The sequence below is a fragment of the Lytechinus pictus genome, chromosome 13 (assembly GCF_037042905.1).
Source record: "Lytechinus pictus isolate F3 Inbred chromosome 13, Lp3.0, whole genome shotgun sequence".
NCBI lineage: Eukaryota > Metazoa > Echinodermata > Echinoidea > Temnopleuroida > Toxopneustidae > Lytechinus > Lytechinus pictus.
Window position 1 is genome coordinate 20,037,928 of NC_087257.1, and position 14,089 is coordinate 20,052,016.

General features: G+C 35.6%; 1 protein-coding gene across 1 annotated transcript in view; it reads right to left on the reverse strand.

The window, feature by feature from the left end:
* Positions 1 to 6,217: 6,217 nt before the first annotated feature.
* The window catches only part of LOC129275121 (reticulophagy regulator 3-like), a 30,504-nt gene continuing 22,632 nt past the window's right edge, over positions 6,218 to 14,089 (reverse strand). Inside the window, exons 7-8 of the mRNA XM_064108209.1 lie at positions 9,891 to 10,115; positions 6,218 to 8,645 (exon numbers count right to left, since the gene is read on the reverse strand). Coding sequence (XP_063964279.1) covers positions 7,981 to 8,645; positions 9,891 to 10,115 — 890 coding nt within the window. The 3' untranslated portion in view covers positions 6,218 to 7,980. The remainder of the gene's footprint in view (positions 8,646 to 9,890; positions 10,116 to 14,089) is intronic.

The following is a 14,089-nucleotide window of genomic DNA, read 5'->3' on the forward strand; positions in this document are numbered from 1 at the left end:
AGTTCATAGAAATCATGATACACTATCTTTAGACTCCAGCCTCAACAATGAACACCTGGGGCCCGTTGCATAAAAATTATAATTCATAAACTCCTAAAAAAAGATTGGATATCTGAGTTTGGCCATTATTTTCTCCCAATTTACGCAATGCATATTTGATATTCAAAAGATCATTTAATTGTCTTTAAAATGATACCCTACATGATATGATTATGGTTCACATGGAGGTGCAGGGCCTTGAAATGTGGGGCAAAGTTAAAATTCAAAAGTTGCAAAATGACACAATATTGAAAGTCATTGTTCTTTTTTTTTCTGTGGTGATGAGTGAGTTTCTGAGTGGTCTCTTGTTTTCATGCACATTAACATGGAATCCAACACACCTCTGCACAAGCAAACATAATGGAACAAACAAACATGCATGGGTATTTCAAACCACGACTCAAATCATGTTATCTCACAGATCTCCATGTTAACATTGATGTTAAAGTGCATGAAAACAAAAGAAACCGCTGAGAATCTCACTTATCAACACAAAAATAGAACAGTGACTTTCAATATTGTGTCCTTTTGAATTTTGACCTTGCCCCATATTTCAAAGCACTGCACCTCCATGTGAACCATAATCATATCATGCAGGGTATCATTTTAAAGATAATTAAATGATCTATTCATTGATATCAATCCGAGGAGGGATTATCGATCAAGTCAGATATTCCAAACTTTTTTTGAAGGGTTTAGTAACTTTGTCATCCAACGGTAACTACCATGGTTACAATGGTCAACAGCCAATCAGAATCAAGGATTCCATAGAAGTTACCACCGGATGGCAACGTTACCATAACAGTAACTTTTATGCAACGGGGCCCCTGAGGAGCATTTCATCAACATTTTTCAACCAAAAAGTTATCGGATCCGACAACTTTCCTGAACTTGATTGGCTGAGAGGTAATATTACTGCGGTAAATCTCAGGAAAAAAATACTTGTCGGATAAAACGATAAGTTTTTCTATGGAACACTGCCCTGGGGAATGTTTCATCAACATTTTTCATCTGGCAAATTCCCTTCGTATTGAGAAGCAACTGTTAAATAAACAGACTTTTTGGTTAAAACATCCAAGTCACAAATTAATGAAATGTTCCCCAGATAGACAATGTACACACTGAATATGCAATCGGGGTTCACTGGTCGGCTGCTCCAAAAATAAAAGATAGCAAACGACTGTTATGGGTGTTAATTATAAAGGGAAAACTTTTAATGACTGCATGTTCTTGCCTAAGCACCACTTGCCATCAGGCACTTGGGCAGTGCGAAAGCCACCCATCCACGTTATTTCTTAACAAAATGTCACAGAAATCATGCAAAATTGCAAGGTTGCTACAGGCCAAAAGATGGTTGGACAGTGAAAGATAATTATGTTCTGATTGTGACCTTTATACTTGATTGAGAACAGTCTCAGTAGCCAGGGAAGGGGAGGGGGGGACAGATTACACATTTTACGGAATTTCATCTCTCGGTGTAGCTTTGTTAAAAAATTTTTTAGTTATAAGAGTTCAATAACCCAATACCTAAAAAAAATGCCAATTTAATTAGAAAACTTGTCATAAAAACAACACTATATCCTGAAAGGATTAGATCTGGTCTCAATTGATATTTTAAGGGTATGTTTATGCTTGAATAAACAAGGTACAGAGCTGCCAAGTAGTACTGCTGCAATGAACGAATGCTGGAGTCCATGATTAATCTTACAATTGAAGTAAAATTCATTCCAAAATATATTCAAAAATTGATAATTAACAAGAGAATGTTTCTATTAAACATGTTTACTAGGTTAATCGAAAAGCTATTTTGCAAGGTATTTTACTCCCTTCAACTCATTTCAGAATGGATTCATTCATTGCAGACATACCTTACTTTTGATAAGTATCATATATTACACCAAAGCAATGAATTACTGATTATTGAAACAAACATTTACCATAAACAACAAATTCTTTGAGGGAAGTAACAGTTTCACCATAAGGAACAATATCAAATTCTTTGAGGGAAGTAATAGATGAGTTCATGACAAGTTTTCTCATTTTGGTATTTTTAGGTGATTAAATATTTACACTAGACCCATGTACTTTTTTTTTTTTTTTTTAAAGATTCGGAATCAGGAATTTGGAATTGCTCCCAAAGAAAACAAAGAATGCACAGCACAACTCAGGATTTTGTATTTATAACTGTATAGTGCTTCATGCACCTTTATTAATTACTCTCTGTCCATGCATACACATTGATAATAGTACAATACACATCTCACACAAACTCAACCTATTTCCCATAACAGAACTAAAGTCTTTCCGAGATTGCGTAACATGAATAATTCATCTCTATTCTCATTAGAATTATCTATATAAAGTCACAGCAGCCAATGAAGTATTGATTTCATACATGATATGAAAAAAGACGGGTGAATTTACACATTTAGGTTTCAATCAATTACTTTCCCTGAGCTTTAGTGAATGACTTCCTCAATGATCATTGACACACATTTATTGATCGAAGTTGGCCGATGTGCCATGGCAACACATTCGAATCACAACTCACAAATACAGCCAATATGATGATATTCAAACTGGTTTTTAAATTGTTAATTATATTTTTAACAAATTCTTTATGTCAATGTGAAGATACAGTAAAAGCATGGTGAGAGGATTTAATGCAAAAATATCTAATAAGTCTATACATTGTTGTTTAAATGATAAAATACTTGTTCACATGGAAGATTTAACAGATTGATATCAGAAGTTTCCAATAAATAGAAATGGAAATTAGCAAAACCTTTACCAGAAGTAACATATTTCCAATAAAACAATCGGTCAAATCTTACAATACAACTGAAAAGGTTTAAAAATCTTAAAAGCACAGTAATCTAAAAAAATATACTACATATATTTCCAAAGAGAATATTGTACAAACCACAAAAAAGGTGTTTGAAATGATCAAATAATGATCCATTGTGTGTTGTTTATCTGTTCTCATGATCTCAGTTCTTCTGTACTAAAACTACGTCCTGTAAAGGCATGTATTTTCATATTACAATATCAATTTAATCTAAGATGAAATGGACTATATATAATATTAACATAGGATGCAAACCTCTCACAATAACATTTAAAGAATAAATAAAATACTAAATAAATATTCAAGAAACTACTACCATTGACATACAATACATGCGAGTATGGGTTCAAGATTTGATATGGAGATGGAAAATTGTAGGGGATTTTAATTTAAAAACTCAAAAGGAGCTTCAAAATTTTGGTTTATTTCAAGACGCGCAATATGTTTGATATTAAAGAGAATTGATGCCACACACTCGCTAATTCTATTGTACTTTGAGTTTCTTACTGTGCATCTGATGATAGTGAAACGCTACAATGAGTTCTCATAAAGACAGTTTCACGTTTCAGGGGCCTTTAATAAGTTAAAGCTTGTTTCTCTTTACAAGAAGTAAAAAAAATACAAATATTTCCTTTCACATTATAAAATTCAAAAGTCGGTGACATCATTAATCAGCTCCCTCATTTGCATACGATCCGTGCTGTGCATACAATTATTAAGTAAAAATATGTGAAATTTTAAAATGCTGCAACTTTGCTATTTTACATAAGAATTTGATTAAATTTTCAGCCTTGTGTGGGGCTTGTTCGATTTCTTGATTTATTCACATCTATAGTAGATTTTTGGTGGTGGACCTGATATTTACTGCAGCTGATAAAACATTGCACTTTCAAAATGAAATGAGCTTTGAATCAATAGCTCAAAATTTTTCATATAATTTATGTGATAAAATAAGTGACAACTTTCTTATAAAATGAATACCATTCTAATATCTCTTTCCTAATCCTCATCTATATATATATATATATATATCTCTACAACTCATTCTTTCTGACTTTCTAATCTCTCTCTTTTTTCACCTTCCATATTGTTTTTTCTTTCTTATCCATCCATGATTAATTTAATTCTCTTTAGGATTTTATAATTTAATAAATTTGTTGAAAATAAAAACCTTAAGATCAAGTAATTTGAGAAAACAACCATTGGAAAGATAATGACTCATTTTTGATAAAGTTCACAAATCCTTCCCAACCACATCAACAAATTCCTCTGTCATTTGATATAATTCAAACAAAAGTCAAATTTAACGTATATTTACTTTAAAAATGAATTCTAATACCTCAATATTTTCAATTAAAATCAGCACTCAATGTTTTGAAAAATAAAATGCAGCATTTTCTACATGGTATATAACTAAAATCATACTTCATAACATACATGAACCAGTAAAATATAAATATGAGTTTCACATTTATCTACATGTATTATATCACAATAATATTGTATCTCACTCCTACATGACATGTAATCCCCTCTAATTAATATTCAACTATTAAAATGTTATTTATAAAAATAAGATATTTAAAATCATGTGACATTTATAACTTGAAAACACAATAAAAAAGTAGGCTTGTTAAAAAGACATAACGCAGCAAAGCTTTGAAATATTTATAGGCCCGTACCCTAGGTCTGTTGTTACTTTAACTACCGTCAAATTCTGTGCTAAAATAATGGGAATTCAACAATGTAAAAACTTAGCTTAGAGTGGATTCATCTTATGTTTCCTGAACTCTTTCCCAAGATAAAAGGTGATGAACAGTATGCTATATGTCAGTTGAAGTTCTCGAAAATTATTGATATCTTGAATGCCAAGATTGCTCACATGCAGCTAGGAGCTCTACTATTGGAGATAAGTGTCACATTTGGCTACACACAAATTAAACAATTTAGGCTAAACTGGGCTTAAGAATATGGGCCATAGTGCTCAGAAATAAACACAACAAACCGCTCCTCTTATACAAATAAACACGACCTTTCACCTCTTGAAAAAAAAACCACTACAGTCCAAAGATGAAAAGACAAAGTTCTGACATCATATCAATGATCATGTCCTAACTTCTCGAGAATTAGCCTGATATTTTTTCACTGCCTTTTGAGGATAGAATAATTTGAAACATTTCCTTCCAAAACAACCATGTTTTGTCCCGAAAAATCAAACTGATTTTGCATTAAAATCATGTTAGGGGTTGTTAAACCATGACTGGATAATAAAGCCTTTGAAGTTTTAAAACTTGTGCTTGTTTTGGGGTCAATGTAATTCATGTTTGATTCCAAATCAGGCTTTAGTGCTAAAATTCAAGCATAAATCCATTGAATAAATACAAATGTAGTTGATTTGTGTTCAATTGCAACTCGACTATCTTGCAACTCCAATTATGCATACTTTTGGGACTTCATATGCAATTGAAGTTTCTTGCACCCCCCATATGTCTTAAGGCCACCACACACCTTACGACCCGACTGGTCTGCGACTGGCTTGCCACTGAGTGAGGGGAGATGAAACGCAAGGTAGTCATAAGCCTCGACACCGCACACCTTGTGATCCTACATCCATGCTGTCTGCAACTCACGCATGCGCTTTTTGCTTTTTGCCATAGCAACTGAGAAAATGCGCTTACTACTGTGTATGCGCATTGTTCATCATATACACGCTGTGCAACTCTGCTGTCTGATTGGCTGGAAGTTGGATTAAGCTTGCAATCCAGTCATAAGGATTCGACATGGCAAATCCTTCCGACTTGTCTCTGACCGGTCTGCGACTCTCAAGCTGACAAGAGCTGTGACGTCATATCTCCCCTCACTCAGTCGCAAGCCAGTCGTAGACCAGTCGGGTCGTAAGGTGTGCGGTGGCCTTTATACATATATTCCAATGACTGTCTCTTGTATAGGGATACATCATACCAGCAATACAGATGTGCATTATGGTTTTAAAAAGTATTAAGGTCAACAGCAAAGGCATGTCCTTTAAGCAGACATAACGCGTTAGCATTTATGGACCCTTTCGACGTGAAATAACTCAAACCTGCCTGAAACAGATGTACATGTATACATATATACATTTGCATTTCAATAGTATAGACGACCTTTGCCCTTCTACACAAAAATTGATAAAAAAGAGAAAAAGCACATAACACCCCACCTATCAAATCACCAATACAGCAGCACTCAACAAAGTGAATTTGATTTCAATCTTAAAATTCTTTGAGCAGCTTCAAACATTATCCTCGCTTGTGATGGAGAGCGATAAATAGCGCTAACAATCAGTATCATGTCATTCAGACGTTTCCAATATTTCTTATCCATAGCACATGTACAGTCGCTAGTAGTGATCTAGCTCACCACTGGTCACGTTGGGAAATAATTTTCATTTTTTCAGGGTTTTTTTTTTCCACACTGGGGGAACTGCTGTATTTTGTTTTTTTTTGTAATTTTCACCGGGTGTTTTCGCAATCACTACTCAGATGCCGGTCCAACAACTTTTGACAAAAACCTCTCAGCTGTCTATTGTGATTTGACTTGTATTTTATATGGATTTACCAATTGCAGAATCAGTCTCTTTTTGCAATTATGAAAAATCCCCAATGGCTACTTTTGAGGGGCAACGAGCAATTATACAGTAAATGCAAATATAATTCTGCCATATTTCAAAACATTCTTTTTCTAAATATTATTAAAGTACAGCTTGTGGCAGATCTTAGGATGACTTTAGAAAAGATGGTCACCCCAAAGCATGCCATTCTGAGAATTTTAGGGGCAACTTGGGCTGTCATATGGCAAATTCGCCCGCCACCCTTGTATTTCTCACTCTGCCACTGGTAATGAAGGAGTGTATACTGTAGATCTACCACCAATAGAGATTGATGGCATTATCGATCACGATTATATATAATGCTTAAATAATTAATTGAGGGTCGGGAGGGGTTAGATTCACTAATATCTTCTAATTAATGAGACATGATTTCCCTCGATATAAAAATATCAATCAATATAGTTTTCTTCACATTCATGATCACTTTAAATTGGATTTTAAATATCTGTTAAAAGCTCACCTAAAGAGACAAAATTTATTTAAATATCTGATTTGTTGTAAATTTGCATCAATTATTTGGAATAATATCAAGTCACCTTAATTGCACCAAACAATGTAATGATATAATCTGTGGTCTGCCGCAGAAAGAGTTGCAAGAAACGCAACTTGATTTCAACCAATCAAAAGCGTGTATTCAAAACTTGATATTTTGACATGCGTTTTAATGCAACTCTTTCTGCAACAGGCCGCTGGTTAGTTTTTTTTAAATTTCATTTCAATATGTACTTTATATTGTGATTTGTTCAGTTCAGGAGAATCTGATAACTTTCTAGAGATTATATTGCTAGTAAATAAACATATGTTGTTACGTAAACATTTGAAATAGCTGAATAAATAGCCAGGGATATAGAGGCATACAACCACCTTTGATAATCATGCTACCTAGGTCCTTTCTTAAAAAGATTTGAAAAAGGCTTAAATAAAACTTAAATTGTGATTGATCTACAACACATCTATGAATTACACAATTGAGATCAATGGCAATTCAAGATTGATTGCAACACTTCGTAAGATTACGAAGCATTCATCGTGATATTGTTTTGAAAACTCATTCCGTTATACCCCTCAGGTAATGTAGCACTGCACAGCTATAAGTCACTGGGGAGAATCCCCTGATGAATGAATAAAAGTGCAGGTGAACTTGCTTTATTGGAACAGACAAAGCACTTGGCATTAGTGAATCTCATTCCGCCTAATGGGTAACAGTGAATGCAGCATGCGTGGCTGAATAAACCCTGGCACGGTTTCAAATTTGACCCGTCCAATTTTACATTATCAAAAGTTATCGGTCAACTTTTGCATACAGGGTAGGTTTAATTCAAAATAATTGATATACCTTGAGTTTAATAAGATAGATCGAAAATGTGTGCCAAACTAGAAGCATTGCATGGTATCCTACATGATCTATCAATCTTCTAGACTGCTTCCAAGGTCTAACTGATTTCTATTTTCTCCTGGAGAATAAGGAAGACAGATAAGTAATACCAGCATTGATGGCTCCGGGACTGTTCTCGGTAGAAGGCGATCTCTCTTCATCTAACTCTGAACTATCAAGCATTTCAAACTCGGCAAGCTCTTCATCTGACTGTGGAGACGGGGTAAGACCACTTGGTATTGCATCAGAGTCTGTAGGACCTGACAACTGAACAGATTTCACAGGCAACGTTGGATGCTTCACGGATTGTTTCTCGACAGTGGCAGCGGTGGGATTGCCAAGCCCGGCAAATGAGGTAATGGCTTCTGACATAACAGCTGCTACAGTTTGTGAGAGGAGTTGAGCAGCGGCAGGAGGCAAGGACTGGGTGCTACTTTCAGCTGCTAGATTAGAGCTGCGGGGTTTCCTTTCGTGTAGACGAGGCTGCAGAAGGTCATCCAGAGGTGACTCTGGAGTGTCTAATTCATGGTCACCAAAGTCATCATCGGTGGACATACCAAAGAGATCTGATGGAGGTCGCAATCTTGTAGGATCATCGGTCTTACCATCTAGAAGATTACCAGTTGACCGTGAGTCTAGTTCATCTCCGCTGGGATCCAAAGCACGGTCCTGATATGAAGGCATCTCTGTCAAACCATGTAATATGTTACGTGATTCGTTGTCCGTGTTCAGCTCTGAAAGATTCAGATAAGCAACCAATTTATTATGAATTAACATCGTATCCACTGTAGTAATAATAGTATTCAATCCAAACTCATTTTCAAGAATTCATGAATGGCACATATGTAGGACACCATTCCTTTATCAAAAATGAGTTCATCACATGACCTGTCATTTATTTTGGCTAACATTCAAGTTTGCTTATTACTAATGATTGGCTCTACTGACCGGTCATGTTTTAAAATGATGATATTTAATCAGATAACAAGGATATCCATCACTATCTTATAAAACAAACAATACACATCATTTTGGTTCGGCATTAGAATAATTAACCAACACATGCTACATTTCATAACTGTTCCAAAGGTACAGTAATTCATATGGGTACCTGGCAGGATTAATTCATTGAAAGCACAGTGCTGGAAATGGCATTTCGAACTTCAGCCAAGTAATATTAAATGTCAAGTCCACCCCAGAAAAAAAGTTGATTTATATAAATAGAGAAAAATCAAACATGAATAACGCTGAAAACTTCATCAAAATTGGATGTAAAATAAGAAAGTTATGACGATTTAAAGTTCCGCTTATTTTTCACAAAATAACTATATGCTCAACTCAGTGACATGCAAATGAGAGAGTCGATGATGTCACTCACTCACTATTTCTTTTGTTTTTTATTATTTGAATTATACAATATTTCAATTTTTACGAATTTGACAATTAGGACCCCCTTGCTTGAACCACAAAATGTTAAAATAATGGAATTCCATGTGTTCAGGGAGGAATTAAACTTTATTTCACATGACAGTGACAAGAAAATCAAAATATTTCATATTTCATATAATAAAATACAAAAGAAATAGTGAGTGGGTGATTTCATCAGTTCCCTCATTTGCAAACAGAACAGGATGTGCATATAACTGTTTTGTGAATTAAGCGAAACTTTAAAATGTCATAACTTTCTTATTTTACATCCGATTTTGATGAAATTTTCAGTGCTTTGCTTGTTTGATTTTTCTCTTTCTATTCAAATCAGCTTTTTGTTGGGGTGGACTTGTCCTTTAAAAGTGCTCCTTAGAATAGATATTTCTAGATAGATGGCACTCTATAAATCTTATTATCACTAATATCATCATCATTAATTATCATTATCATTATTACTATAATTGTCATTATTATTACGATTATTTTTATTATCATTATTAATACTACTATTATCATTATCATAATCATCATCATCACTATAAAGAGCATACCATCATCAGTGAATTCTATTGATGCCCCTCTTGGTATAAGATCTCCAATCAACCCGTAAGTAGGGGTTCCCAAACGGCTTGACGAAGGGGTGCTTCCAAACACACGAGCTGCATGGGATAACGCTGCATCCACAGCAGGACCAGGTGTAGGACAGAATTCATTCAGTTCACTATCCGAGCTTGTTTCTTCACCGCCTTCTGCATTGCGAGTGGTTCTCTTCAGACCTAGCAGCAGAGGAAGAGAAAGAGAAAAAGGATGCCCAAGAATAATGATGTGTATCATATGTTTTTATTAGATAGTGATTTGGATTCTTATATTAGATAAACCATCCTGATTTCAGAGCAATGACCAGCCTAACCGGTCATGAGTAGTGTAGTAGGTTTCACGGTACCATGTATCTTTCCTGGGCTAGTGTTGGTCCTGAAAAGGACCACACAAACTCGACGTTTTGACAAGTGTGTTCTTGTCGTCTTCTGGAGAATGGAGACGACAAGAACACACTTGTCGAAAACGTCGAGTTTGGGTGGTCCTTTCAGGACCAACACTTGCCCAAGAAAGATACCTGGTGAACCGTGAAACATACTACACTATTCCTCTTTGCCATGGAAACCGTCAAAAGTTACATGGTCATGAGTACCAGTGATTACAGTTTCTTGTTACCTGACATAAAATGAATGGTCACGTAATAGATTTCAGCCAATAATTTGATTAACATCCATATCACCATGTTATAATACAACATTTGAAAGATTTGCATCATTTGGCATCCAGAAACAAACTGCTATTCTGAATTGCACTTTGGGACTTATACATGTACAATGGAATTACTTTCAGTTCTGTAAAATCAAAACTATTTATCAATACTCAGATCTAATCTGATATCAAAACACATATAACCCCAAATAAATACCCAAACAGGATGCACACATAAAGGAGATAATTCTCAGATAATCACCAAACAACTGTTGCACACATTAGTGCTCATTATGCATATCCATTTCCTACAGCACCATGATCTAGATAAGGCAAATCAAAACCTCTATTCCTTCCCTTGCACTCTCATATGCAGGTAACAGGCAGTAGCGGTAGGGGAAGCACACCCGATCCCTCTCGCTCTCATTCCCTCATTGACAGATGATAGGCAGTAAGGGTATATGTAGACCAAAAGCTTCGGTCTCTGTTCTGTTGGTTGCTCAGCTGAACTCCGTTGGCCTCACTCACCAAATACAGAGACCGAAGTTCTAGCGCGATCTGTACAGGGGACTCAATGGCCATATGTTTATGTATTAAGTACGGATAAAACAGGGCAGTGAAGTTGCGCAACAGCCGAGGTAAGTCACTGTTTTTGTTCCTTTTAACTTGATTTTCCCCGATTTTTGGCAATTAATGCCAAGAGGGAATATTAATTTGCATTTCGGTCGCGTTAATTTTCAAATGTTTGATTCATTAAAGACAAAAATTGAAGAGCCCCGACGGGGGGATTTTGCATTGTAAGTCCCCTAATGGTGGCTGCACGATAGCGAGCCGTCTGTGTATGAGGAGAAATTTAAAAAAATTAAAAAATGTTACAAAACTCCTCGAAACAGACGGCTGCCAGCTGTCTAGGGTATATGAAGCCCCACACCCTTATTCCTTCCCTTGCACTCTCATATACAGATAATAGGCAGTATGGGTATACATGTAAGATTGAGCCCCCCCCCCCTGTCCCCCTATCCCTTAATTCCACTCTAATACAAAGATAGTATGCAGAATGGGTATAGGAAGGCCCCCACCCTGATCTCTTACACTCTTTAATAAAGATAGAAAATATGCAGTTGGGATATAGGATCCCCCCACCCTCATCTCAACTCTAATAGACAGACTATGCAGTTGGGATATAGGAACCCCCCTCATCTCTTACACTCTAATCGACAGACAATAGGCAGTTGGTATTTAGGAACTCCCCCCCCCCCCTAGCCCAGGGCGAAATTCCATTATGGTCCAATAGCCTAATGGACCATTAGAGCTGTTGGAGTCTAATAGTTTATGAAATATGGGACCCACAGAACCATTACAAAATATCTATTGGACCAACATCCACCTACAGAAAAATGCTGATAGACCAACAGAAAATTTCTGCTGGTTAAATATAATCTATGTTGGACCAACAGAAAACATCTAATGGACCCATAGAAGAAATCTAATGGACCAACAGGTAATTTATATGGACCGACAGAAAACTTCTATTTGAACAACAGAAAACTTCTATTGGACCTACAAAAAAAATTATATTCGAATAACAGGAAACTTCTATGGGAACATCAAAAGTATTCTATTAGACCCGCATGAAACTTCTATTGGACTAACAGAAAACCTCTATTGGACCATCAAAAATATTCTATAAGACCCACAGGAAACTTCTATTGGACCAACAAAATAACTATATTGGACCAACAAACACCCTCTATTGGACCATCAAAAATATTATATTTGACCCACAGGAAACTTCTATTGGACCAACAGAATAATTCTATTGGACTGATAGAAAACTTCTATTGGACCGATAGAAAACTTCTATTGGACCATCAAAAATATTCTATTAGACCCACAGGAAACTTCTATTGGACCAACAGAATAATTCTATTGGACTGACAGAAAACTTCTATTGGAACATCAAAAATATTCTATCAGACCCACAGGAAACTTCTATTGGACCAACAGAATAATTATATTGGACCGAAAGAAAACTTCTATTGGACCATCAAAAATATTCTATTTGACCCACAGGAAACTTCTATTGGACCAACAGAATAATTCTATTGGACCAACAGAAAACCTCTATTGGACCATCAAAAATATTATATTTGACCCATAGGAAACTTCTATTGGACCAACAGAAAACCTCTATTGGACCATCAAAATATTCTATAAGACCCACAGGAAACTTCTATTAGACTGTCAGAATAATTCTATTGGACCAACAGAAAACCTCTATTTGACCATCAAAAATTTTATATTTGGCCCACAGAAAACTTCTATTGGACCAACAGAATAATTATATTGGACCAACAGAAAACCTCTATTGGACCATCAAAAATATTCTGTAAGACCCACAGGAAACTTCTATTGGACTGTCAGAATAATTCTATTGGACCAACAGAAAACCTCTATTGGGCCATCAAAAATATTCTATTTGACCCACAGGAAACTTCTATTGGACCAACAGAAAACCTCTATTCGACCATCAAAAATATTATATTTGACCCATAGGAAACTTCTACTGGACCAACAGAATAATTTTATTGGACCAACAGAAAACCTTACACTCTTTAATAAAGATAGAAAATATGCAGTTGGGATATAGGATCCCCCCACCCTCATCTCAACTCTAATAGACAGACTATGCAGTTGGGATATAGGAACCCCCCTCATCTCTTACACTCTAATCGACAGACAATAGGCAGTTGGTATTTAGGAACTCCCCCCCCCCCCTAGCCCAGGGCGAAATTCCATTATGGTCCAATAGCCTAATGGACCATTAGAGCTGTTGGAGTCTAATAGTTTATGAAATATGGGACCCACAGAACCATTACAAAATATCTATTGGACCAACATCCACCTACAGAAAAATGCTGATAGACCAACAGAAAATTTCTGCTGGTTAAATATAATCTATGTTGGACCAACAGAAAACATCTAATGGACCCATAGAAGAAATCTAATGGACCAACAGGTAATTTATATGGACCGACAGAAAACTTCTATTTGAACAACAGAAATATTCTATAAGACCCACAGGAAACTTCTATTGGACCAACAAAATAACTATATTGGACCAACAAACACCCTCTATTGGACCATCAAAAATATTATATTTGACCCACAGGAAACTTCTATTGGACCAACAGAATAATTCTATTGGACTGATAGAAAACTTCTATTGGACCGATAGAAAACTTCTATTGGACCATCAAAAATATTCTATTAGACCCACAGGAAACTTCTATTGGACCAACAGAATAATTCTATTGGACTGACAGAAAACTTCTATTGGAACATCAAAAATATTCTATCAGACCCACAGGAAACTTCTATTGGAACAACAGAATAATTCTATTGGACCAACAGAAAACCTCTATTGGAACATCAAAAATATTCTATTTGACCCACAGGAAACTTCTATTGGACCAACAGAATAATTATATTGGACCGAAAGAAA